A 27,921-nucleotide genomic window follows, 5' to 3' on the forward strand; every position below is an offset into this window, starting at 1 on the left:
GGGGCTTTTCTTAACTGTTACCTCATATAATAAAACCATTGTGCTGTCATTTGGCTTTCCACTTTGAAGTTTGGTGCTTTCTCTGCCTTACACCTTCCCTGGGACAAAGGTCATTCATTGGTCTTTGTGCCCCAACAGTTGCTGTCATGTGCAGAGCACACAGTAAGTCACTGCACCAAGAATGTGAGAGCATGTGGCAAGGCCCTCTCTCTTCTGGCCATGCTCTGCGACTTAGAAGAGGAAACACAACAGCCTCAGAAGAGACTCAGCCCTGATAGAGGGACACTGATCTGCAGAGGCACACCCACTGAAAGATAACCAAACAGAGGGAGGAGCCAAGATGGCGGAACAGCACGGGAGTTTTTTGTGTATATCATGTCCATGAAATACAGCCAGACCAACACCAACCCATCCTTCACACCTAGAAAACTTATTGGAGGATTAAGAAAACAATCTGCACAACCTGAACCACAGAATTAAGCAGGTACATGGCGCGGAGAAGTGAACTTGGGGAGCGAGAAGCCACAGAGGGCAGAGAGGTGCTTTTGTGGGCAGAGAGAGGATAGAGATGGGGCGGGGGGGGGGGTGGGGAGAATACGGGAAAAGCAACGCCCCCAAATGCAGCTGCAGAGAAAGTGGAAAATTGGAAACAGTGGCAAGAACTAAACTAAAAAGGGAGAAAGGAGAAAGAGAGGGTTTAAATTCCATTAAAACCATAAACAAGGGGAGCACAAAGTATGAAACTCTGCAGCTCCATACCTGGCGGTGCTCTGGTGGGAAGTGCGAATCCACAGGAGCAGAGTGGGGTCTGGGAGGTTCTCAGGCCACATGGAGAAAAGCGGTTCCACTGCTGGAAGGACATTTGGTAGACACTGTTGAAGCCTCCTGGTCCCAGCAGACCCCAGAGAACAGCCACATTCACTGGTGCTGGAATGTCATTGGGAGTGCAACCTGGGGCCAGATGTGTTGTGATTTTCCATAATCCCTGAAAAGCTACTGCTACACTATCTCGCAAACTTTCTCTGGGGCGAGCTGGCACCTGGCCGCAGTCTTAGGGCACTGACAGCGGCAGGGTCCGGCAAGCATTCCTGGGTGCAGCTGACATTCGGCCATTGTTCGGCCATTGCTCGGTGAGACGCTCCCACAGAGGGGCAGAATGGGACAAAGCCGCAGTCCTTCAGAAGTAGCAGCTGGGGAAAACCCGGGAGAGAGGGTACTGCCTGGGGCTTGATCACAGACAGTGAAAAAGTAGGGAGTGGACGAAAGCTGAAGACAGAGGACAGGTGTGCAATTGCTGATCGGGGAGAACAGAGTTCCGATACTAGAGACTGGGTAGCTGGGCAACGCCATTTTCACTGCTCCTGCACATGCGCATATGCACCTAGGAGTTCCACACTCTCCACTCCAGTAGGTTAGCAGTGCCATTTAGTGGAGATGGAGCCGTTACACTGAGCCCCACCCAACTGGGCCAACCTTGCTCTTTAAGAACACAAGTCTCACCGCCTGCTTAGTTTATGGACTATAAAGCACTTCATAAACTGACTTCTAGGTGAACACAAAGTAATTTCAGTCCTATTTCAATCTGTTAGCTGGTCCATCTATTCAATTTCCTTTTTTTTCTCTCTTTTTCACTTTTTCTTGAATACAGAAAGAGAAAAAATTCATTTTTATTTTCAATTTTTATTAAAAATATTTTTCTTTGATTTTCTCTACTATATTCTTTACTTCTGTGTAATTTTTTTCAAATTCTATTTTACTCCCATCATCTCATTTTAGTCTACTTCAGTCTATTCATTTTTCAAATTCTCAAATGATTTCCTCCCTGCCCCCGTTTTTCTCTACTCTGTCAAACCACTTTCAACACCCAGACCAAAACACACCTAGGATCTAGCATCATTTATTCAATTTGTGTGTGTGTGTATATTTAATTTTTTAATTTTAATTTTTCTACCTCATTAATTCCTTTTCTCCCTTCAAAATGACAACACGAAGGAATTCACCCCAAAAGAAAGATCACGAAGAAACGACAGCCAGGGATTTAACCAACACAGATACAAGCAAGATGTCTGAACCAGAACTTAGAATCACAATAATAAGAATACTAGCTGGAGTCGAAAATAGATTAGAATCCCTTTCTGCAGAGATAAAAGAAGTAAAAAATAGTCAGAATGAAAAAATGCTATAACTGAGCTGCAATCACAGACGGATGCTGCGGCGGCAAGGATGGATGAGGCAGAACAGAGAATCGGCGATATAGAGGACAAACTTATAGAGAATAATGAAGCAGAAAAAAAGAGGTAGAGTAAGGCAAACAAGCACGATTTAAGAATTAGAGAAATCAGTGACTCATTAAAAAGGAAGAACATCGGAATCATAGGGTTCCCAAAAGAGGAAGAGAGAGAAACAGAGGTAGAAGGTTATGTGAGCAATTCATAAAGGAAAACTTTCCTAACCTGGGGAAAGATACAGACATCAAACCAGGAAGCACAGAGGACTCCCATTAGATTCAACAAAAACTGACCATCAACAAGGCATATCATAGACAAATTCACAAAACACTCAGGCAAGAAGAGAATAATGAAAACAGCAAGGAAAAAAAGTCCCTAACATACAAGGGAAGACAGATCATGTTTGCAGCTAACCTATCCACAGAAACTTGGCAGGCCAGAAAGGAGTGGCAGGATATATTCAGTGTGCTGAACCAGAAAAATACGGAGCCAAGAATTCTTTATCCAGCAAGGCTGTCATTCAAAACAGAAGGAGAGATTAAAAGTTTCCCAGACAAAAATAAAAGGAGTTTGTGACCACTAAACCAGCCCTGCAAGAAATTTTAAGGGGGAATCTCTGAGGGGAGACAAGATGAAAAAAAAATTTATGCAACAAAGATTAGAAAGGACCAGAGAACACCACCAGAAACTCCAACTCTACAAGCATCATTACAGTAATAAATTCCTATCTTTCAGTACTCACTCTAACCATCAATGGACTCAATGCTCCAATCAAAGGACATAGGGTAAAAGAATGGATAAGAAACCAAGATCCATCTAGATGCTGTTTACAAGAGACCCACTTCAGACCTAAAGGCACCTTCAGAGTGAAAATAAGGGGATGGAGAACCATCTATCATGCTAATGGTCAACAAAAGAAAGCTGAAGTAGCCATACTTATATCAGACAATCTAGACTTTAATGTAGGACTGTATCAAGAGATGCAGAAGGGCATTATATCATAATCAAGGGGTCTATCCACCAAGAAGACCTAACAATTGTAAACATTTAGGTGCCAAATGTGCGAGCACCCAAATATATAAATCAATTAATCACAAACATAAAGAAGCTCATCGATAGTAATACCATAATAGTAGGAGACTTCAACACCCCACTCACAGCAACGGACAGATCATCTAATCAAAAAATCCACAAAGAAACAATGGCTTGGAATGACACACTGGACCAGATGGACTTAACAGATCTATTCAGAACATTTCATCTTAAAGCAACAGAATATACATTCTTCTCCAGTGCACATGGAATGTTCTCCAGAAAAGACCATACACTGGGACACAAATCAGTCCTAAGTAAGTACAAAGAGGTTGAGATCATACCGTGCATATTTTCAGACCACAATGCTATGAAACTCAAAATCAACCACAAGAAAAAATTTGTAAAGGTAACAAATACTTGGAGACTGAAGACATCCTACTAAAGAATGAATGGGCTAACCAAGCAGTTAAAGAGGAAATTAAAAGTATATGGAAGTCAATGAAAATGATAGCACCACAACCCAAAACCTCTGGGACGCAGCAAAGGCAGTCATAAGAGGAAAGTATATAGCAATTCAGTTCTTCCTAAAGAAGGAAGAAAGATCTCAGATATAGAACCTAATCTTACCACTTAAGGAGCTGGAAAAAGAACAGCAAATGAAACCCAAAACCAGCAGAAGACGGGCAATAATAAAGATTAGCACAGAAATTAATGCTATTGAAACCAAAAAACAGTAGAACAGATCAATGAAACCAGAAGCTGGTTCTTTGAAAGAATCAATAAAATTGATAAACCACTAGCCAGTTTGATCATGAAGAAAAAGGACCCAGTTAAGCAAAATCAAGAATGAAAGAGGAGAGATCACAACCAACACAGCAGAAATACAAACAATAATAAGAGAATATTATGAGAAATTTATGCCAATAAAATGGGCAATATGGAAGAAATGGACAAATTCCTAGAAACATATACACTAACAAAACTGAAACAGGAATAGAAAATTTGAACAGACCCATAACCAATAAGGAAATCGAATTAGTAATCAAAAATCTGCCAAAAAAACAAGAGTCCAGGGCCAGATGGCTTTCCAGGGGAATTCTACCAAACATTTAGGGAAGAGTTAACACCTATTCTCTTGAAACTGTTCCAAAAAATAGAAATGGAAGGAAAACTTCCAAATTCTTTCTATGAAGCCAGCATTACCTTGATTCCAAAACCAGACAGAGACCCCACTGAAAAGGAGAACTATAGACCAATTTCCCTGATGAACAAGGATGCAAAAATCCTCAACAAGATATTAGCCAACAGGATCCAACAATACATTACTAAAATTATTCACCATGACCAAGTGGGATTTATACCTGGGATGCAGGGATGGTTCAATATCCACAAAACAATTAACATGATTCATCATATCAATAAAACAAAGGACAACAACCATAGGATCCTCTTAATAGATGCAGAGAAAGCATTTGACGAAATACAGCATCCTTTCTTGATAAAAACCCTCAAGAAAGCAGGGATAGAAGAGTGTACCTCGAGATCATAAAAGCCACATATGAACGACCCAATGCTAATATCATCCTCAATGGGGAAAAACTGAGAGCTTTCCCCCTAAGGTCAGAAAAAAGACAGGGATGTCCATCTCGTCACTGTTATTCAACATAGTATTGGAAGTCTTAACCACTGCAATCAGATAACACAAAGAAATAAAAGGCATCCAAATCAGCCAGGAGGAGGTCAAACTTTCACTCTTTGCAGATGACAAGATACTCTATATGGAAAACCCAAAAGATTACACCAAAAAACTGTTAGAACTGATTCATGAATTCAGCAAAGTTTCAGGATATAAAATCAATGCATAGAAATCGGTTGCAATCCTATACACCACCAATGAAGTGACAGAAAGAGAAATCAAGGAATCAATCCCATTTACAGTTGCACCAAAAACCGTAAAATATTTAGGAATAAATCTAACCAAAGAGGTGAAAAATCTATACAATGAAAAGTATAGAAAGCTTATGAAAGATATTGAAGAAGACACAAAGAAATGGAAAAAGATTCCATGCTCCTGGATAGGTAGAACAAATATTGTTAAAATGTTGATACTACCCAAGCAATCTACATATTCAATGCAATCCCTATCAAAATAACACCAGCATTCTTCACAGAGCTAGAACAAATAATCTTAAAATTTGTATGGAACCAGAAAAGACCCTGAATAGCCAAAGAAATCTTGAAAAAGAAAACCAAAGCAGGAGGCATCACAATCCCAGACTTCAAGCTATACTACAAAGCAATAATCATCAAGACAGTATGGTACTGGCACAAGAACAGACACTCAGATTAAGGGAACAGAATAGAGAACCCAGAAATGGACCCACAAACGTATGGCCAACCAATCTTTGACAAAGCAGGAGAGAATATCCAATGAAATAAAGACAGTCTCTTCAGCAAGTGGTGCAACTTGTTACTCAACATGTCTCCAGAGGCAAGGGAAACAAAAGCAAAAATGAACTACTGGAACCTCATCAAAACAAAAAGCTTCTGCACAGTGAAGGAAACAATCAGCGAAACTAAAAGGCAACCGACAGAATGGGAGAAGATATTTGCAAATGATATATTAAATAAAGGGTTAGTATCCAAAATCTACAAAGAACTTATTAAACTCAACACCCAAAACACAAAGAATCCAGTGAAGAAATGGGCAAAAGACATGAATAGCCACTTCTCCAAAGAAGACATCCAGATGGCCCACCGACACATGAAAAAATGCTCCACATCACTCATCATCAGGGAAATACAAATCAAAACGACAAGGAGATACCACCTTACACCTGTCACAATGGCTAACATTAACAACTCAGGCAACAACAGATGTTGGCGAGGATGAGGAGAAAGAGGATCTCTTTTACGTTGTTGGTGGGAATGCAAGCTGGTGCAGCCACTGTGGAAAACAGTATAGAGGTTCCTCAAAAAACTAAAAATAGAACTACCCTACGACCCAGCAATTGCACTTCTAGGCATTTATCCAAGGCATACAGGTGTGCTGTTTCGAAGGGACACATGCACCCCCATGTTTATAGCAGCACTATCAACAATAGCCCAAGTATGGAAAGAGTGCAAATGTCCATCGATGGATGAATGGATAAAGAAGATGTGGTATATACATACAATGGTGTATTACTCGGCAATCAAAAAGAATGAAATCTTTCCATTTGCAACTACGTGCATGGAACTGGAGGGTATTATGCTAAGTGAAATTAGTCAGAGAAAGACAAAAATCATATGACTTCACTCATATGAGGAGTTTAAGAGACAAAGCAGATGAACATAAGGGAATGGAAACAAAAATAATTTAAAAACAGGGAGGGGGAGAAAACAGAAGAGACTCATAAATATGGAGAACAAACTGAGGGTTGTTGGAGGGGTTGTGGGAGGCAGAATCGGGTAAGGAATTTACTGCTGAAATCATTGTTGCACTATATGCTAACTAATTTGGATGCAAATTTAAAAAAAAAACAAAAAATAAAATTAAAAAAAAATAAGAAGACACTCAGCCCTGTAGCCTCAACTTCCTTTTTTGTCTTTTCTGGAATGGAACGGGGTTTTGTGACACGGGATATAAGGGCATGGCGGGTTGTTTTGTGGAAGAAGCAATACCTGCCACGGGAGGGAGTCCAGGCTGCATTGATCTAGGTTAAAACCTGAGCCAGAAAAACACCTGGTCAAATTTGAACTCAGTCAAGCAATAAGGAAGGAAAAGCAAAAAACAAAACAAAACAAAAATCTAGGACTGAAATCATAAGAATGCATCTTTCATTTATTTTGCCAAGACTACTTTCATTTTAATTATTTCAAGCATTTCATAATATGCTAGCAAATGGGATGCTGTGTACTTTGCAAAGTAATGATGTGTTAGGTGAAAAATCTGACAATACCACATTATTAAATTTTAAGGGAGAAATAGTTGATTCACTTTTCTTTGAAGATTATCCACTGGGAAATTAACAAAGGCTTCTCCATAATCTCCTCCTAGCAAGGAGAAGTGGAAGTAGGCAGAAGCAGGAAAGTTTAGTGCAAACTCCCTCTGGCTTCCAGTTCCTGGAATTCACTTGTTGCCATGGTAACTCTGTTACAATGTGGCCACTCAGATTTAAGTTAAGCAGGACCTGAAACAATAAGCATTGAAACACATTACCACACAATGCTATGAAGCTTGAAATCAACCACAGGAAAAAGTCTGGAAAACCTCCAAAAGCATGGAGGTTAAAGAACACCCTACTAAAGAATGAATGGGTCAACCAGGCAATTAGAGAAGAAATTTAAAAATATATGGAAACAAACGAAAATGAAAATACAACAATCCAAACGCTTTGGGATGCAGCGAATGCAGTCCTGAGAGGAAAATACATTGCAATCCAGGCCTATCTCAAGAAACAAGAAAAATCCCAAATACAAAATTTAACAGCACACCTAAAGGAAATAGAAGCAGAACTGCAAAGACACCCCAAACCCAGCAGAAGAGAAATAATAAAGATCAGAGCAGAAATCAACAATATAGCATCTAAAAAAACTGTAGAGCAGATCAATGAAAACAAGACTTGGTTTTTTGAAAAAATAAACAAAATTGATAAACCTCTAGCCAGGCTTCTCAAAAAGAAAGGGGAGATGACCCAAATAGATAAAATCATGAATGAAAATGGAATTATTACAACCAATCCCTCAGAAATACAAGCAATTATCAGGGAATACTATGAAAAATTATATGCCAAAAAACTGGACAACCTGGAAGAAATGGACAAATTCCTAAGCACCCACACTCTTCCAAAACTCAATCAGGAGGAAATAGAAAGCTTGAACAGACCCATAACCAGTGAAGAAATGGAACCAGTTATCAAAAATCTCCCAACAAATAAGAGTCCAGGACGAGATGGCTTCCCTGGGGAATTCTACCAGACGTTTAAAGCAGAGATAATACCTATCCTTCTCAAGCTGTTCCAAAAAATAGAAAGGGAAGGAAAACTTCAAGACTCATTCTGTGAAGCCAGCATTATTTTGTTCCCAAACCAGACAGAGACCCAGCAAAAAAAGAGAACTACAGGCCAACATCCCTGATGAATATGGATGCAGAAATTCTCAACAAGATACTAGCAAATCGAATTCAACAGCATATAAAAAGAATTATTCACCATGATCAAGTGGGATTCATTCCTGGGATGCAGGGCTGGTTCAACATTTGCAAATCAATCAATGTGATACATCACATTAATAAAAGAAAAGATAAGAACCATATGATCCTGTCAATCGATGCAGAAAAAGCATTTGACAAAATTCAGCATCCTTTCTTAGTAAAAACCCTCGAGAAAGTCGGGATAGAAGGAACATACTTAAACATCATAAAAGCCATTTATGAAAAGCCCACAGCTAATATCATCCTCAATGGGGAAAAACTGAGAGCTTTCCCCCTGAGATCAGGAACATGACAGGGATGTCCACTCTCACCACTGTTGTTTAACATAGTGTTGGAAGTTCTAGCATCAGCAATCAGACAACAAAAGGAAATCAAAGGCATCAAAATTGGCAAAGATGAAGTCAAGCTTTTGATTTTTGCAGATGACATGATATTATACATGGAAAACCCGACAGACTCCACCAAAAGTCTGCTAGAACTGATACATGAATTCAGCAAAGTCGCAGGATACAAAATCAATGTACAGAAATCAGTTGCATTCTTATACACTAATAATGAAGCAACAGAAAGACAAAGAAACTGATCCCATTCACAATTGCACCAAGAAGCATAAAATACCTAGGAATAAATCTAACCAAAGATGTACAAGATCTGTATGCTGGAAAGTATAGAAAGCTTATGAAGGAAATTGAAGAAGATATAAAGAAATGGAAAAACATTCCGTGCTCATGGGTTGCAAGAATAAATATTGTTAAAATGTCAATACTACCCAAAGTTATTTAAACATTCAATGCAATCCCAATCAAAATTGCACCAGCATTCGTCTCAAAGCTAGAACAAGCAATCCTAAAATTTATGTGGAACCACAAAACACCCCGAATAGCCAAAGTAATATTGAAGAAGAAGACCAAAGCGGGAGGCATCACAATCCCAGACTCTAGCCTCTACTACAAAGCTGTAGTCATCAAGACAGCACGGTATTGGCACAAAAACAGACACATAGACCAATGGAATAGAATAGAAACCCCAGAACTAGACCCACAAACGTATGGCCAACTAATCTTTGACAAAGCAGGAAAGAACATCCAATGGAAAAAAGAAAGTCCCTTTAACAAATGGTGCTGGGAGAACTGGACAGCAACATGCAGAAGGTTGAAACTAGACCACTTTCTTACACCATTCACAAAAATAAACTCAAAATGGATCAAGGACCTGAATGTGAGACAGGAAACCATCAAAACCCTAGAGGAGAAAGCAGGGAAAGACCTCTCTGACCTCAGCCGTAGCAATTTCTTACTTGACACATCCCCAACAGCAAGGGAATTAAAAGCAAAAATGAACTCTTGGGACCTCATGAAGATAAAAAACTTCTGCACGGCAAAGGAAACAATAAACAAAACTAAAAGTCAACCAACGGAATGGGAAAAGATATTTGCAAATGACATATAGGACAAAGGGCTAGTATCCAAAATCTATAAAGAGCTCACCAAACTCCACACCGGAAAAACAAATAATCCAGTGAAGAAATGGGCAGAAAACATGAATAGACACTTCTCTAAGGAAGACATCCGGAGGGCTAACAGGCATATGAAAAGATGTTCAACGTCGCTCCTCATCAAGGAAATACGAATCAAAACCAAACTCAGATATTACCTCATGCCAGTCAGAGTGGCTAAAATGAACAAATCAGGAGACTATAGATGCTGGCGAGGATGTGGAGAAACGGGAACCCTCTTACACTGTTGGTGGGAATGCAAACTGGTGCAGCCTCTCTGGAAAACAGTGTGGAGGTTCCTCAAAAAACTAAAAATAGATCTACCCCATGACCCAGCAATAGCACTGCTAGGAATTTACCCAAGGGATACAGGAGTGCTGATGCATAGGGGCACTTGTACCCCAATGTTTAGAGCAGCACTTTCAACAATAGCCAAATGATGGAAAGAGCCTAAATGTCCATCAACTGATGAATGGATAAAGAAATTGTGGTTTATATACACAATGGAATACTACTTGGCAATGAGAAAGAATGAAATATGGCCTTTTGTAGCAACGTGGATGGAACTGGAGAGTGTTATGCTAAGTGAAATAAGTCATACAGAGAAAGACAGATACTATATGTTTTCACTCTTATGTGCATCCTGAGAAACTTAAGAAAAGACCAAGAGGGAGGGGAAGGAAAAAAAAAAAGGTTAGAGAGGGAGGGAGCCAACATATAAGAGACCTTTAAAAACTGAGAACAAACTGAGAGCTGCTGGGGGGTGGGAGGGAGGGAAGGGTGGGTGATGAGTATTGAGCATGGCACCTGTTGGGATGAGCACTGGGTGTTGTATGGAAACCAATTTGACAATAAATTTCATATTTAAAAAAAAAGAAAAAAAAGAACTTCAAAAAAAAAAAAAAAACTAAATGAAAGTTCATGAAAAAAAAAAAAGAAAATACACTACCAGCTTTAAGTTTGGAAATAATTTTCATCACTTTTTTCTCCTTTGCTTCCTTCCTTCCTCCCTCCCCCTTTCTTTCTTTCCCTCTCTCTCTTTCTCTCTTGCTTAAATAGGCCCAGCATGGAGCCCAAGGCAGGGCTTAAACTTATGACCCTGAGACCAAGGCCTGAGGTACAATCAAGAGTTGGATGCTTAACTGACGGAGCCACCCAGGCGCCCCTCTCCTTTGCTTTCAAACATCAACCTGTATGAGGATGTGTGGTGTTGCAAGAACAATCTAAATGTAAATCGACTGAAAAATAATTTTTGCCTAACTTCCCTAACTGTTCATGAACAGCGCCAATACAGGAAGTAGACTTTAGAAGTTTAGCAGGGGTCTTCAAACGATAGAGCCACAGGCCAAATCAGTGGCCTGTCACCTGCTTTTTGTACATTTTGTGAGCTAAGAATTGTTTTTACATTTTTAAATGGTTGAAAAATATCAAAATAATAATATTTTGTGATACTTGAAAATTGTATGAAATTCAAATTTCAGCCTGAAACAATGTTCTATTGAAGCACAGCCACGTTTACTTATTTATATATTGGCTAAGGCTGCTTTTGTGTTACAACAGCAGAGTTGAGTGATTGTGACAGAAATTCTACGGCCCACAGAACCTAAAGTATTTATTACATCACCCCTTATAGAGAGAATTTGTCAACTCCTGATCTACAGACATGAATTGTCCAGGAAAATTTGGACTAGGAGGCTGGGGTTTCTTCTTTGCCCAGAAGCCTGTAACCGGTGCTGTCTTTATTCTTCAGGGCTGCTACAGCCTACCATAGACTGCGTAGCTTATCAACAACAGAGATGCATTGCTCACAGTCCTGGAGGCTGAGAAGCCCAAGACCAAAGCACCTGCATGGGCAGCTTCTGGTGAGGGCCCTCTTCCTGGTTCAAAGCCAGCAACTGCTCCCTGTGTCCCCACATGGCACCAGGGGCTAGGGAGCTCTCTTACAAGGCACCAATCCCATTCATAAGGCCTATGTGCCAGTCATTAAGTGCCATGATGTAAGCACTTCCCAAAGGCTCCACCTACTATTAACATGTCCTCTGGAGGTTAGGATTTCAACATTGAATTTCTGGGAGGGGGGCACACATTCAGACCACAGCAGGAGTTTTTGATGCAGATTCAGGCCTTTCCAAATGAGTTTTTACACCGGCTTCTAGAAGAGCACAGCTGTTATGTCTGTGGTGTCCAAGTGGAATAGCATTACGTGATAGGATCACACTCCTTGTCAATATGGTCTGATGTTCCACTCTCCTAGGGGTCAGGCAACATGCTACTTACTCCCTCATGTGTTTCATCTTGGTCGCGGCCACTGTGCTGTTGAACGTTGTTAGTCCCGGGGACACGTCTGGAGCTGTGCTGGGGATCATCCTTGCATCTGAAAATCAATGCACAGCCCTTATTGACTCCATCAGCACCCCGGCAACTTCCAGACAACATTCAAGGGCAATCAGAAAACAGAAGTTAATCCACCTGTGCCACTAGGTAATGCTACATTAATTAGAGGTGAATTCAGTTATGACATGAACATTAAGGAGATTTATTCCTAATGACAGGATTATTTATAGTTTTAATATGCACAAGGAATTCCAGGGCCAAGCCTCTGTCAGAAAGGATTATTTAAATGGGACACTGCTATTTAAAAGACAGGCTTTTATAGGAGAGAACTCAGGGGAAATGCATCTATGGAAAAGCAAATGTTCTCGAGGAGCCTTTGGCAGTCTCTTTCCGCAAGTGTGGTATGAAATCATACAATATGTATCCTTTTGTATCTGGCTTTTTTCATTTAGCATACTGTTTTCAAGGTTCATCAGCATGTGGCATGTATTAGACCTTCCTTTCTATACCTGAATAATATTCATTGCATGTATATATCACGCTCTGTTTAACCATTCATCTATTGACGGACACTTGGGTTGTTTCCACCTTTTTAGTGTCGTAAGTAATTATGCAATAAACATTGGCCTACAAGAATCTGTTTGAGTACCCATTTTCTATTCTTTTGAGTATATATCCAGGAGTGGAATTGCTGGGTCATATACTAATTCTATACTTAGCTTATTGAGGAGCCACCAGACTGTTTTCCACAGCAGCTACACCATTTTACATTCCCTCTATTAGTGTATGAGGGCTTTCCACATCTTCAACAACACTGTTATTTTCTGGTTTTTAAATTATAGCCATCCTAGTGGATGTGAAGTGGTATCTCATTGTGGCTTTGATTTCCATTTCCTTAATGAGTTTTCATGTGGCTTTTGGCCATTTATAGATCTTCTTTTTTAAAAAAAAAAGGTCTATTCAAGTACTTTGCCCATTTTTAAATTGAGTTGTTTGTATTTTTGTTGTTGAGTTGTAGTTCTTTACATATTATGGATATTAAACTTTTACTTGATATAGAATTTGCAAATATTCTTTACCCTGTTCTTTGTGCTTCCAAAGTTGATCTCAGCATAAGGCATGTATAATATTAAATTTATACTTTTTTGATGCTACTTTGATGCTATTTTTGATACTTAAGTATTTTATTTTGATGCTAATTCATTTTTGAAATGTTCACTGCTAGTGTATAGAAATACAACTGGTTTTAGTGTATTGATCTTGTATCCTGCAATCTTGTTTATTAGTGTTAACAGTTTTTAGTGGATTTCTTAGGGTTTTCTATGTACAAGAACATGTTATCTTTATTTTTTTTTTAATTTTTTTTTAACATTTATTTATTTTTGAGACAGAGAGAGAGAGCATGAACAGGGGAGGGTCAGAGGAAGAGGGAGACATAGAATCTGAAACAGGCTCCAGGCTCTGAGCTGTCAGCACAGAGCCCGACGCGGGGCTTGAACCCACAGACCGCGAGATCATGACCTGACCCGAAGTCGGACGCTTAACTGACAGAGCCACCCAGGTGCCCCAGAACATGTTATCTTTAAGTGGAGATAGTTTTACTTCTTTTCTAACCTGGATGCCTTTTAAAAAAAATAATTTATTTTATAATTTACATAAACTTAGCATATAGTGCAACAATGATTTCAGGAGTAGATTCCTTAATGCCCCTTTCCCATTTAGCCCATCCACCCTCCCACCACCCCTCCAGCAACCCTCTGTTTGTTCTCTGTATTTAAGAGTCTCTTCTGTTTTGTCTCCCTCCTTGTTTTTATATTATTTTTGTTTCCCTTCCCTTATGTTCATCTGTTTTGTATCTTAAAGTCCTCAAATGAGTGAAGTCATGATATTCGTCTTTCTCTGACTAATTTAGCTTAGCATAATACCTTCTAGTTCCATCCACATAGTTGCAAACAGCAAATTTCATTCTTTTTGATTGCCGAGTAATACCCCTAGATTCTATATAAGATATATAATCTTATCTTCTTTATCCATTCATTAACCTGGATGCCTTTTATTTCTTCTCCTTACTTAATTTCCCTGGCTAGAACCTCTAGGACAGTGCTAAATGGAAGTGGTGAAAGAAAACATCTTTGTCATGTTCCTGATCTTAGGGGAAAAACACTCATTTTTATACCAATAAGTATGAATTAGCTATAGTGTGTTCATAGATGCCCTTTATCTGGTTTAGGAAGTTCCTTTCTATTCTTAGTTTGTTGAGTGTTGTTTTTTTTTTTTTTTTTTAATCAAGAAAGGATAGGGGAGGAACCAAGGTGGCGGAAAAGCATGGAAGCTTTTTGTGTGTCTCGTGTCCATGAAATACAGCCAGACCAACACTAAACCATCCTTCACACCTAGAAAACTGATTGCAGGATTAACACAACAATCTGCACAACCTGAATCACAGAATTCAGCAGGTACACGGAATGGAGAGCTGAACTTGTGGAGCAAGAAGCTGCAGAAGGTAGGGAACCCTTTTGTGGGAGGAGAGAAGACAGACACTGGGGAGGGGGGGAGCATACAGGAAAAGCATCCCTCCCCAAAAGCAGCTGGAGAGAAAGTGGAAAATTGGAAACAGTCGCAGGGACTAAACTAAAAAGGGAGAAAGGAGAAAGGAGAAAGGAGAGGGTTTAAATTCCATTAAGACTGTAAACAAGGGGAGCGCAAAGTCAGCCAACTCTGCAGCTTGATACCTGGTGGTTCTCTGATGGGAAGGGTGAATCCCCAGGAACAGAGTGAAGTCTGGGAGGTTCTCAGGCCACATGGGGAGATGTGATTCCACTGCTGGAAGGACATTTGGTAGAGACTGTTGAAGCCACCCGGTCCCAGAAGACCCCAGAAGGCAGCCACATTGGCTGGTGCTGGGGCAAGGTCTTTGAGGGTGAAGCCTGGGGCCAGAAACGTGTTGTGATTTTTCATAATCCCTGAAAAGCTGCTGCTACACTGTCTCATGAACTTTTTTTTGGGCAGGCTGGCACCTGGCCGCAGTCTTGGGGCACCAGCAACAGCAGGGTCCAGCGGGCATTCCTGGGTGCAGCCGACATTCAGCCCTTGCTCATTCGGCCACTGCTCAGTGAGACCCTCCCATAGAGGGGCAGAATGGGTCAAAGCCGCAGTCCTTTGGAAGTAAGGGGCTGGGGAAAACAGCCACATGTGAGACAAAACTTGGGAGAGAGGTACTGCCTGGGGCCTGGTCACAGAGAGTGAAAAAGTGGGGAGTGGACAAGAGCTGAAAACAGAGGACGGGTGGGCGATTGCTGATCCGGGAGAACAGACTGGGTAGCTGGGTGGCGCCATTTTCACCGCTCCCACGCATGCGCACCTACGAGCACCACAACAATCCACCCCAGTAGGCTAGCAGCGCCATCTAGTGGAGGGCGGGGCTCGGTGTAACAGCTCAACTGAGCCAACTTCGCTCTTCAAGAACTAAGCTCACCTCCAGCTTAATTTATGGAATATAAAGAGCTACATGGACTGACCTCTAGGGGAAAACTAAGCAATTTCAGTCCTACTTCAATCTGTTAGCAGGTTCATCTATTTAATTTTTTCCTTTTCCTTTCTTTCTCTTTTTCCTTTTTCTCCTTTAAAATTCTTTTCTTTTTCTTGAATACAGAAAGAGAAAAAACTCATTTTTATTGTCAATTTATATTAAAAATATCTGTCTTTAATTTTTATTACTATATTTTTTACTTTTGTGTAAGTTTTTTCAAATTCTACTTTACCTCCATCATTTTATTTTAGTCTACTTCAGTGTACTCACCTTTCCAAATTTGCCAACAATTTCCTTTTTTTCTTTCTTTTTCTTTTTTTTCTCATTTTCATTTTTCTTTTTCTTGAATGCAGAAAGAGAAAAACTTCATTTTTGCTTTCAATTTCTTTTAAAAATATTTTTATTTAATTTTTATTACTATATTTTTTGCTTTTATGTAAGTTTTTTCAAATTCTATCTTACTCCCATCATTTTATTTTAGTCTGCTACAGTGTATTCACTTTTTCAAATTTTCAAATGATTTTTTTTCTTTTTTCTTTTTTTCTGTTTTGTTTCTTTTCTTTTCTTGTAAATACAGAAAATGAAAAAATTCATATTTCTTTTTAATTTTTACTAAAAATATTTTTCTTTAATTTTTTTCTACTATATTTTCTATTTTGTGTGTATTTTTTCAAATTCTATTTTGCCCACATCATCTCATTTTTGTCTACTTCAGTGTATTCATTTTTTTAAATTCTCAAACGATTTCCTTTTTTTTTTTTATCCTGCCCCCCACTTTTTTTCCCTCTAATGTGTCAAACCACTTTCAACACCCAGACCAAAACACACCTAGGATCTAGCATCATCTATTCGATTTCTGTGTATGTGTGTTTTTAATTTTGAATTTTAATATTTTTTTTATTTTAATTTTTTTTAATTTCAATTTTCTACCTCATTAATTCCTTTTCTCCCTTCAAAATGACAACACGAAGGAATTCACCCCAAAAGAAAGAGCATGAAGAAACAACAGCCAGGGATTTAACCAACACAGATACAAGCAAGATGTCTGAACCAGAACTTAGAATCACAGTAATAAGAATACTAGCTGGAGTCGAAAATAGATTAGAATCCCTTTCTGCAGAGATAAAAGAAATAAAAAATAGCCAGAATGAAACTAAAAACGCCATAACTGAGTTGCAATCATGGATGGATGCAGCGGCTGCAAGGATGGATGAGGCAGAACAAAGAATCAGCAATATAGAGGACAAACTTATAGAGAATAACGAAGCAGAAAAAAAGAGGGAAATTAAGGCAAACAAGCACGATTTAAGAATTGGAGAAACCAGTGACTCATTCAAAAGGAAGAACATCAGAATCATAGGGGTCCCAGAGGAGGAAGAGAGAGAAATAGGGGTAGTAGGGTTATGTGAGCAAATCATAGCGGGAAACTTTCCTAACCTGGGGAAAGACACAGACATCAAAATCCAGGAAGCACAGAGGACCCCCATTAAATTCAACAAAAACTGACCATCAACAAGGTATATCATAGTCAAATTCACAAAACTCAGGCAAGAAGAGAATCATGAAAGCAGCAAGGGAAAAAAAGTCGCTAACCTACAAGGCAAGACAGATCAGGTTTGCAGCAGACCTATCCACAGAAACTTGGCAGGCCAGAAAGGAGTGGCAGGATATATTCAGTGTGCTGAATTGGAAAAATATGCAGCCAAGAATTCTTTATCCAGAAAGGCTGTCATTCAAAACTGAATGAGAAATTAAAAGTTTCCCAGACAAACAAAAATTAAAGGAGTTTGTGACCACTAAACCAGCCCTGCAAGAAATTTTAAAAGGGACTCTCTGAGGGGAGAAAAGATGAAAAAAAAAAAAAAATATATATATATATATATATATACCAAATATATATATATATAAATATATATATACATACCAAAAGCAACAAAGATTAGAAAGGACCGGAGAACACCACCAGAAACTCCAACTCTATAAGAATCATAATGGTAATAAATTCCTATCTTTCAGCACTCACTCTAACCATCAATGGACTCAATGCTCCAATCAAAAGACATAGGGTAACAGAATGGATAAGAAAACAAGATCCATCTAGATGCTGTTTACAAGAGACCCACTTCAGACCTAAAGGCACCTTCAGAGTGAAAATAAGGGGATGGAGAACCATCTATCATGCTAATGGTCAACAAAAGAAAGCTGGAGTAGCCATACTTATATCAGACAATCTAGACTTTAAAATAAAGACTGTATCAAAAGATGCAGAAGGGCATTATAGCATAATCAAGGGGTCTATCCACCAAGAAGACCTAACAATTGTAAACATTTAGGCGCCACATGTGCGAGCACCCAAATATATAAATCAATTAATCACAAACATAAAGAAGCTCATCGATAGTAATACCATAATAGTAGGAGACTTCAACACCCCACTCACAGCAACGGACAGATCATCTAATCAAAAAATCCACAAGGAAACAATGGCTTGGAATGACACACTGGACCAGATGGACTTGACAGATATATTCAGAACATTTCACCCTGAAGCAGCAGAATATACATTCTTCTCCAGTGCACATGGAACATTCTTCAGAACTGACCATATACTGGGACACAAATCAGCCCTCAGTAAGTACAAAAAGATCGAGATCATACCGTGCATATTTTCAGACCACAATGCTATGAAACTCGAAATCAACCACAAGAAAAAATTTGTAAAGGTAACAAATACTTGGAGACTGAAAAACATCCTACTAAAGAATGAATGGGCTAACCAAACAGTTAAAGAGGAAATTAAAAGTATATGGAAGTCAATGAAAATGATAGCACCACAACCCAAAACCTCTGAGATGCAGCAAAGGCAGTCTTTTTTTTTTTTTAAATATTTTTTTCTTAATGTTTTTATTTATTTTTGAGACAGAGAGAGACAGAGCATGAGCAGGGAAGGGGCAGAGAGAGAGGGAGACACAGAATTGGAAGCAGGCTCCAGGCTCTGAGCCATCAGCACAGAGCCCGATGCAGGACTCGAACTCACAGACTGTGAGATCATGACCTGAGCCGAAGTTGGATGCTCAACCGACTGAGCCACCCAGGCGCCCCTACAGAGGCAGTCTTAAGAGGAAAGTATATAGCAATCCAGGCCTTCCTAAAGAGGGAAGAAATATCTCAGATACATAACCTAACCTTATGCTGTAAGGAGCTGGAAATTAACAGCAAAAAAAATCCAAAACCAGCAGAAGACAGGCAATAATAAAGATTAGAGCAGAAATTAATGCTATCGAAACAAACAAACAAAAAAAACAATAGAACAGATCAATGAAACCAGAAGCTGGTTCTTTGAAAGAATCGACAAAATTGACAAACCACTAGCCAGTTTGATCACGAAGAAAAAGGAAAGGACCCAAATAAATAAAACCAAGAATGAAAGAGGAGAGATCACAACCAACACAGCCCAAATAAAAACAATATTAAGAGAATATTATGAGCAATTATATTCCAATAATATGGGCAATCTGGAAGAAATGGACAAATTCCTAGAAACATACAGATTACCAAAACTAAAACAGGAAGAACAGACCCATAACCAGTAAGGAAACTGAATTAGTAATCAAAAATCTGCCAAAAAAACAAGAGTCCAGGGCCAGATGGCTTTCCAGGGGAATTCTACCAAACATTTAAGGAAGAGTTAACACCTATTCTCTTGAAACTGTTTCAAAAAATAGAAATGGAAGGAAAACTTCCAAACTCTTTCTATGAAGCCAGCATTACCTTGATCCAAAACCAGACAAGAGACCCCACTAAAAAGGAGAACTATAGACCAATCTCCCTGATGAACATGGATGCAAAAATCCTCAACAAGATAATAGCCAACCGGATCCAAAAATACATTAAAAAATTATTCACCATGACCAAGTGGGATTTATTCCTGGGATGCAAGGATGGTTCAATATCCGCAAAACAATTAACATGATTCATCACACCAATAAAAGAAAGGACGAGAACCATAGGATCCTCTCAATAGATGCAGAGAAAGCATTTGATGAAATACAGCATCTTTCTTGATAAAAACCCTCAAGAAAGAAGGGATAGAAGGAGCATATCTCGAGATCACAAAAACCATATATGAACGACCCAATGCTAATATCATCCTCAGTGGGGAAAAACTGAGAGCTATCCCCCCAAGGTCAGAAACAAGACAGGGATGTCCACTCTTACCACTGTTATTCAACATAGTATTGGAAGTCTTAGCCTCTGCAATCAGATAACACACAGAAATAAAAGGCATCCAAATCGGCCAGGAGTAGGTCAAACTTTCACTCTTCACGGATGACATGATACTCAATATGGAAAACCCAAAAGATTCCACCAAAATACTGCTAGAACTGATTCATGAATTCCGCAAAGTTGTAGGATATAAAATCAACGTACAGAAATCGGTTGCATTCCTATACACCACCAATGAAGTGACAGAAAGAGAAATCAAGGAATCGATCCCATTTACAGTTGCACTAAAACCATAAAATACCTAGGAATAAATCTAGCCAAAGAGGTGAAAAATCTATACAATGAAAAGTATAGAAAACTTATGAAAGAAATTGAAGAAGACACAAAGAAATGGAAAAAGATTCCATGCTCCTGGATAGGTAGAACAAATAATGTTAAAATGTCGATACTACCCAAGCAATCTACATATTCAATGCAATCCCTATCCAATAACACCAGCATTCTTCACAAGGCTAGAACAAATAACCCTAAAATTTGTATGGAACCAGAAAAGACCTTGAATAGCCAAAGCAATCTTGAAAAAGAAAACCAAAGCAGGAGGCATCACAATCCTGGACTTCAAGCTGCATTACAAAGCTGTAATCATCAAGACAGTACGGTACTGGCACAAAAACAGACACTCAGATCAACGGAACAGAATACAGAACCCAGGAATGCACCCACAAACATATGGCCAACTACTCTCTGACAACGCAAGAAAGAATATCCAATAGAATAAAGACAGTCTCTTCAGCAAGTGGTGCCTGGGAAAACTGGACAGCAACATGCAGAACAATGAACCTGGACCCCTTTCTTACATCATACACAAAAATAAACTCAAAATGGATGAAAGACCTAAATGTAAGACAGGAAGCCATCAATATCCTCGAGGAGAAAGCAGGAAAAAACCTCTTTGATCTTGGCTGCAGCAACTTCTTACTCAACACATCTCCGGAGGCAAGGGAAACAAAAGCAAAAATGAACTACTGGAACCTCATCAAAACAAAAAGCTTGTGCACAGCGAAGGAAACAATCAGCAAAACTAAAAGGCAACCGACAGAATGGGAGAAGATATTTGCAAATGACCTATCAGATAAAGGGTTAGTATCCAAAATCCACAGAAAACTTATAAAACGCAACACCCAAAACACAAGGAATCCAGTGAAGAAATGGGCAAAAGACATGAATAGCCACTTCTCCAAAGAAGACATCCAGATGGCCAACTGACACATGAAAAAATGCTCCACATCACTCATCATCAGGGAAATAAAAATCAAAACAACGAGATACTACCTCACATCTGGCAGAATGACTAACATTAACAACTCAGGCAACAACAGATGTTGGCAAGGATGCAAAGAAAGAGGATCTCTTTTGCATTGCTGGTGGGAATGCAAGCTAGTGCAGCCACTCTGGAAAACAGTATGGAGGTTCCCCCCAAAATTAAAAATAGAACTACCCTCTAACCCAGCAATTTCACTAATAGGATAAATATCCAAGGGATATAGGTATGCTGTTTCGAAAGGACACATGCATCCCCATGTTTATAGCAGTGCCACTGACAGTAGCCAAATTATGGAAAGAGCCCAAATGTCCATCCATGGATGAATGGATAAAGAAGATGTGGTATGTATATACAATGGAGTATTACTCGGCAATCAAAAAGAATGAAATCTTGCCATTTGCAACTACGTGCATGGAACTGGAGGGTATTATGCTAAGTGAAATTAGTCAGAGAAAGACAAATATCATATGACTTCACTCATATGAGGGCTTTAAGAGACAAAACAGATGAACATAAGGGAAGGGAAACAAAAATAATGTAAAAACAGGGAGGGGGAGAAAACAGAAGAGACTCATAAATATGGAGAAACAACTGAGGGTTACTGGAGGGACTGTGGGAGGGGGGATGGGCTAAATGGGTAAGGGGCATTAAGGAATCTACTCCTGAAATCTTTGCTTCACTATATGCTAATTTGTTTTTTTTTTCTTTTTCCTTTTTATTTATTTATTTATTTATTTTTCAATATATGAAGTTTATTGTCAAAGTGGTTTCCATACAACACCCAATGCTCATCCCAAGAGGTGCCCTCCTCAATACCCATCACCCACCCTCTCCTCCCTCCCACCCCCCATCAACCCTCAGTTTGTTCTCAGTTTTTAAGAGTCTCTTATGCTTTGGCTCTCTCCCACTCTAACCTCTTTTTTTTTTTCCTGCCCCTCCCCCATGGGTTTCTGTTAAGTTTCTCAGGATCCACATAAGAGTGAAATCATATGGTATCTGTCTTTCTCTGTATGGCTTATTTCACTTAGCATAACACTCTCCAGTTCCATCCATGTTGCTACAAAGGGCCATATTTCATTCTTTCTCACTGCCACATAGTATTCCATTGTGTATATAAACCACAATTTCTTTATCCATTCATCAGTTGATGGACATTTAGGCTCTTTGCATCATTTGGTTATTGTTGAGAGTGCTGCTATAAACATTGGGGTACAAGTGCCCCTATGCATCGGTACTCCTGTATCACTTGAGTAAATTCCTAGCAGTGCTATTGCTGGGTCATAGGGTAGGTCTATTTTTAATTTTTTGAGGAACATCCACACTGTTTTCCAGAGTGGCTGAACCAATTTGCATTCCCACCAACAGTGCAAGAGGGTTGCCGTTTCTCCACATCCTCGCCAGCATCTATAGTCTCCTCATTTGTTCATTTTGGCCACTCTGACTGGCGTGAGGTGATATCTGAGTGTGGTTTTGATTTGTATTTCCCTGATGAGGAGCGACGTTGAGCATCTTTTCATGTGCCTGTTGGCCATCTGGATGTCTTCTTTAGAGAAGTGTTTATTCATGTTTTCTGCCCATTTCTTCACTGGATTATTTGTTTTTCGGGTGTGGAGTTGGTGAGCTCTTTATAGATTTTGGATACTTATGCTAACTAATTTGGATGCATATTCTAAAATAAAAAATAAAATTAAAAAAATAATAGTAATAAAAAAAGAAAGGATATTGGATTTTGTCAAATGCTTTATCTGCATCTATTAAGATGATCATATAATTTTTCCCTTTATTCTATTAATATGGTATATTTCATTTATTGACCCTCTGATATTAAATGACCCTTGCATTCTCAGGCAAATCCTACTTGATCATGTGTAATCCTTTGTTTTTTTTAATGTTTTTTAAATGAATTTATGTTAATAGTGTTTTGTTGATGATTTTTGCATATCTATTCATGATGGATATTGGTTCATCATTTTGTTTGTTCTTGTGATGTCTTAGTCTGGTTTTGGTATCAAAGAATGGCCTCACAGAATGAAGTCGGAAGTGTTCTTCAAATTCCATTTTTTTGGAAGAGTTTGTGAAGAACTGGTATTAATTCTTCTTCAAATGTTTGGCAGAATTCACCAGTGAAAGCTTCTGGGCCTGGGCTTTTCTCTACTGGAAGTTTTTAGTTTACTAATTTGATCAACTTCTTTTAGGTCTGTCCAGATTTCTTGTTCTTCACTCAGTTTTGGGAATTTGTAACTTTCTAGAAATTTGCCCATGTAATCTAAGTTCTCTGATTTGCTGCCATACTGTTGTTCACAGTATACTCTTCTCATCTTTTTCATTTTTTTAAGGTTAGTAGTTATGTCTCCCCTCTCATTCCAGATTCATGAATTTGAGTGTCCTTTCTTATTTTCCTGGACATTATAGCTAAAAAATTATTAATTTTGTTGATCTTTTCAAGAATATTTGGTCTTATTGATGTTCTGTATTGTTTTTCTATTTTATTTCATTCATTTGCTATTTATTTCATTTATTTCCACTCTTGTCTTCATTATTTCTTCCCTTTCTGCTTGCTTTGGGTTTAATTCACTCCTCATCTTCTAGTTTCTTAAGGTAGGGATTATATTTTTGATGCTCAAAGTTAGGAGTTAAAGTAATGTAAATAGTAGCCATGGTCCTTAACCCAGAAAGAGCTTAATCTATTTCAAAAGACAGGGTATCTGTCTAGATACTCACCAGGAGTACTACTTTGTATGTATACATAAGACACTTGGTAGGGGGACTACCAAGAGGTGTAATGAAGATCTGTGCAAAAAGCACCAGCCTTCAAGTTAGAGGATCATAGTTATTGTTCTAGCTCTACTCTCACCAGCTATATGGCCCTCAGGTCACCTCTCAGAGCCTCATCTTCCTCATTTTATATTTAAGTGGCTTCATTAGACTGACTACCTTCTCTCAATGCAAACCTTCTATGACCTGGTATGAGACATCTTCCCGGACCTCCAGGGGGGTGGAATTTCCCTGGGAAGACAACACTAATACTGACAACAACAACAAAAAGCAATCGAAAGGACCAAATGTTAAGAGGCAAATGGCTGGGACGAAACATAAAACGCTGCAGACGTTATAAAAAGCATCAGGCAAATCATCCTGAAGTCTTTCCACACCTGTGAAATATAGGATGATGAGGATTATAACACTTGATACTACCCCATGGGCTGTTTTGACACTGAGATGAACACAAGATGATATGAAGAGTCGTTAAGCAACTAGAAGCTGTGCTTCTTAAGACTGCGGAGCACAGCTCATAATAGTAATATTGTCGGGATTCCTCCTACTTCTGTGGTCTCTTACCAGCAGAGCTATTTTCTCTAAAGGAGTGACAGCTTCATGATTCTGCCATTTCACCAGCAGAGAGAGATTCTTCCCTCATTTCTTCCAAAATTTCCCTTTACTCATTTACTTTACTCATTTATTCCCCCAGCTCAGTTCCTACACAAATGACCTTGATGGTAAAAGAGAAACCTGCGTTTTCCCTCCGTGCTAAACATCCTGCTGTGGGGGTAAAAATGAGCTGATGCAGGGATTGCAGGGGTGGATATTTTGGCAAACAAGATCCCACTTAAGGACAGTGCTTACTCAGGAATCCTTGCAGACGCTGCCCTTGGTGCACAGTATGTTCAGGATGCTTCTCTCCTCATCTCCTTTGACCCTCCCCTTTCTCGCAACTGCCCAAGGAATACTGCAGAAATGTTACTTGACAGACACCTCTCTTGGCCCAAATTATTGCAAAGCCATGTCCTCGTGGCCCATATTGTTCCTTCTCTTTAGAATGGCACGTGATGGAAGATTTGCCTAGGGGATGGCAAATTTTTTTCTGTAAAGAGTCAAGTAATAAATATTTTAGACTTGCAAGACAATCTCCGTTGCAACTACTCAACTCTGCCATTGTTGCATGAAAACAGCCATAGAAAAGAGGCAAAATATATGAGCATGGCTGTGTTCCAGTAAAACTTTATTTACAAAAACAGGTATTGAGCCAGATTTGGCCTGTGGGCTGTAGTTTATTGACTCCTGGCCTACGTGTTGGAGAAGCTTCATGATCCTGAGCTGGAAGTGACCACAGACCTCTTCATGCCAAACTATCTTATCTTATGGATGGGGAAACTGAGGCCAAGAGAGGCTGTGTGGCTTGCTCAAGGTCACAGAGCTATAAGGAAAGAGGCAGGGTCAGGACTTGAACTGTGGTTTCCTGACTGCCAAATGTATATTCTTTCTAATCCCCCACAGAAGTGCCACATCCAGATAAGAATTTTCATGAGCTGATTTTTAAAAATCAGTAAATTATCAGAAAAAAAATCTCTCCTCCAAAAATGGAAGTTTGGGGAGAACATCGCATCTGCCTTCTCCTCTCTCCACCGCTCCAGATGATGGGAGCTGTGAACCAGTAGGGAGTGTGAAAGCTGTCCCACTCTTCTGAGAGGCTTGGCTGGCCTTCATCTTCATGAAGATTTTCTCCTTGAGATGTTCTTGTGATACACTGGACCTCATGATGTCAATAAAATTGCCTAAGAATCTGCAAAGCAGGCTGTTCTCTGTCTTCGCTATGTTATCTCAGCGCCTCAGGGATAGCAATGTACCACCCAAGTTTCTTTCAAGGAAGGAATTGTTCCCCAGTTGCTAGAAGCCTCCAGCTGTGGTCCCTTCACGACCTGCCTTAGCCACAGAAACCTGCCTTGCCCAAGATCATGTCCCTCCCCAGACTTCAAACGGCATTACAAAGCTGTAATCATCAAGACAGTATAGTACTGGCACAAAAACAGACACTCAGATCAATGTAACAGAATAGAGAACCCAGAAATGGACCCACAAGTGTATGGCCAACTCATCTTTGACAGAGCAGGAAAGAATATTCAATGGAATAAAGACAGTCTCTTCAGCAAGTGGTGCTGGGAAAACTGGACACAACATGCAGAACAATGAACCTGGACCCCTTTCTCACACCATACACAAAAATAAACTCAAAATGGATGAAAGACCTCAATGTAAGACAGGAAGCCGTCACAATCCTTGAGGAGAAAGCAGGAAAAAACCTCTTTGATTTTGGCTGCAGCAACTTCTTACTCAACACATCTCCGGAGGCAAGGGAAACAAAAGCAAAAATGAACTACTAGGACCTCATCAAAACAAAAAGCTTGTGCACAGCGAAGGAAACAATCAGCAAAACTAAAAGGCAACTGACAGAATGGGAGAAGATATTTGCAAATGACATATCAGATAAAGGGTTAGTATCCAAAATCAATAAAGAACTTATCAAACTCAACACCCAAAAAACAAAGAATCCAGTGAAGAAATGGGCAAAAGACATGAATAGCCACTTCTCCAAAGAAGACATCCAGATGGCCAACTGACACATGAAAAAATGCTCCACATCACTCATCATCAGGGAAATAAAAATCAAACCACAATGAGATACCACCTCACACCTGTCAGAATGGCTAACATTAACAACTCAGGCAACAACAGATGTTGGCGAGGATGTGGAGAAAGAGGATCTCTTTTGCATTGCTGATGGGAATGCAAGCTGGTGCAGCCACTCTGGAAAACAGTACGGAGGTTCCTCAAAAAATTAAAAATAGAACTACCCTCCAATCCAGCAATTGCACTAGTACGTATTTATCCAAGGGACACTGGTATGCTGTTTCCTAAGGGCACATGCACCCCAATGTTTATAGCAGCGCCACTGACAGTAGCCAAATTATGGAAAGAGCCTGAATGTCCATCCATGGATGAATGGATAAAGAAGATGTGGTATATATATATACAATGGAGTATTACTTGGCAATAAAAAAGAATGAAATCTTGCCATTTGCAACTACATGGATGGAACTGGAGGGTATTATGCTAAGTGAAATTAGTCAGTCAGAGAAAGACAAAAACCATATGACTTCACTCATATGAGGACTTTAAGACACAGAACAGATGAACATAAGGGAAGCGAAGCAAATATAAAAACAAGGAGGGGGACAAAACAGAAGAGACTCTTAAATATAGAGAACAAACAGAGGGTTACTGGAGGGGTGGTGGGAGGGGAGATGGGCTAATTGGGTAAGGGGCATTAAGGAATCTACTCCTGAAATCATTGTTGCACTGTATGCTAACTAATTTGGATGTAAACTAAAAAAACAAATAAAATAAAATGGTAAAAACAAAAAATATCATGTCCCTCCCATGTGGCCCACATTTAATGACTGACCATGGTATAGGTTTGGCCCATGCACACAATTCCTATAAGTCCAGAACTCCCCATGGGGCTGGGGAAGGATCATCAGGCCTGCATCAATGCACTGTCCTTCCTCTAACTGACACTGCTTCCTTCCCCTCCTGTCCACAGGGCTCTCCTGGGGGCACTCCCAGATAAAGGTCCTGCCCGCTCAACTTTACGTCAGAGGCTGCTTCCTGAAGAACCCAGGCCATGACACATGGGTACCTGGTTGGGAGGATGTGGGGGCATGAAGGTGGTTCTCTCATTGACTTCAACAAGTTGAGTAATAAATAAGAATGATAATA

At 39.5% G+C, this 27,921-nt stretch overlaps 1 protein-coding gene and 1 long non-coding RNA gene across 17 annotated transcripts in view; one reads left to right on the top strand and one right to left on the bottom strand.

The window, feature by feature from the left end:
* Positions 1-27,921, bottom strand: part of NEK11 (NIMA related kinase 11) — a 291,628-nt gene that overhangs the window by 49,865 nt on the left and 213,842 nt on the right. For 9 of the 14 annotated variants that reach the window (XM_042954485.1, XM_042954481.1, XM_042954486.1 and 6 more), the window contains one exon: positions 12,230-12,326. The exons of 3 other annotated variants lie outside the window; for them this stretch is intronic. In XM_042954485.1, coding sequence (XP_042810419.1) covers positions 12,230-12,326 — 97 coding nt within the window. Of the gene's footprint in view, positions 1-7,365; positions 7,436-12,229; positions 12,327-25,157; positions 25,229-27,921 lie in introns of those variants that run through there. 2 more of the 14 variants (XM_042954488.1, XM_042954492.1) reach the window with 2 other exon arrangements.
* Positions 445-27,895, top strand: LOC122229415. 3 transcript variants are annotated; one of them, XR_006206982.1, is made up of 5 exons: positions 445-484; positions 12,207-12,433; positions 14,577-14,789; positions 15,296-15,451; positions 27,746-27,895. It is a non-coding gene; the product is annotated as an uncharacterized LOC122229415 (long non-coding RNA). The 3 variants fall into 3 exon arrangements; XR_006206980.1 differs by lacking the exon at positions 15,296-15,451 and having other exon boundaries at positions 27,746-27,893; XR_006206981.1 differs by lacking the exons at positions 445-484; positions 15,296-15,451 and adding an exon at positions 11,069-11,181 and having other exon boundaries at positions 27,746-27,893.

This window comes from Panthera leo, chromosome C2, assembly GCF_018350215.1.
Source record: "Panthera leo isolate Ple1 chromosome C2, P.leo_Ple1_pat1.1, whole genome shotgun sequence".
Classification (NCBI taxonomy): domain Eukaryota; kingdom Metazoa; phylum Chordata; class Mammalia; order Carnivora; family Felidae; genus Panthera; species Panthera leo.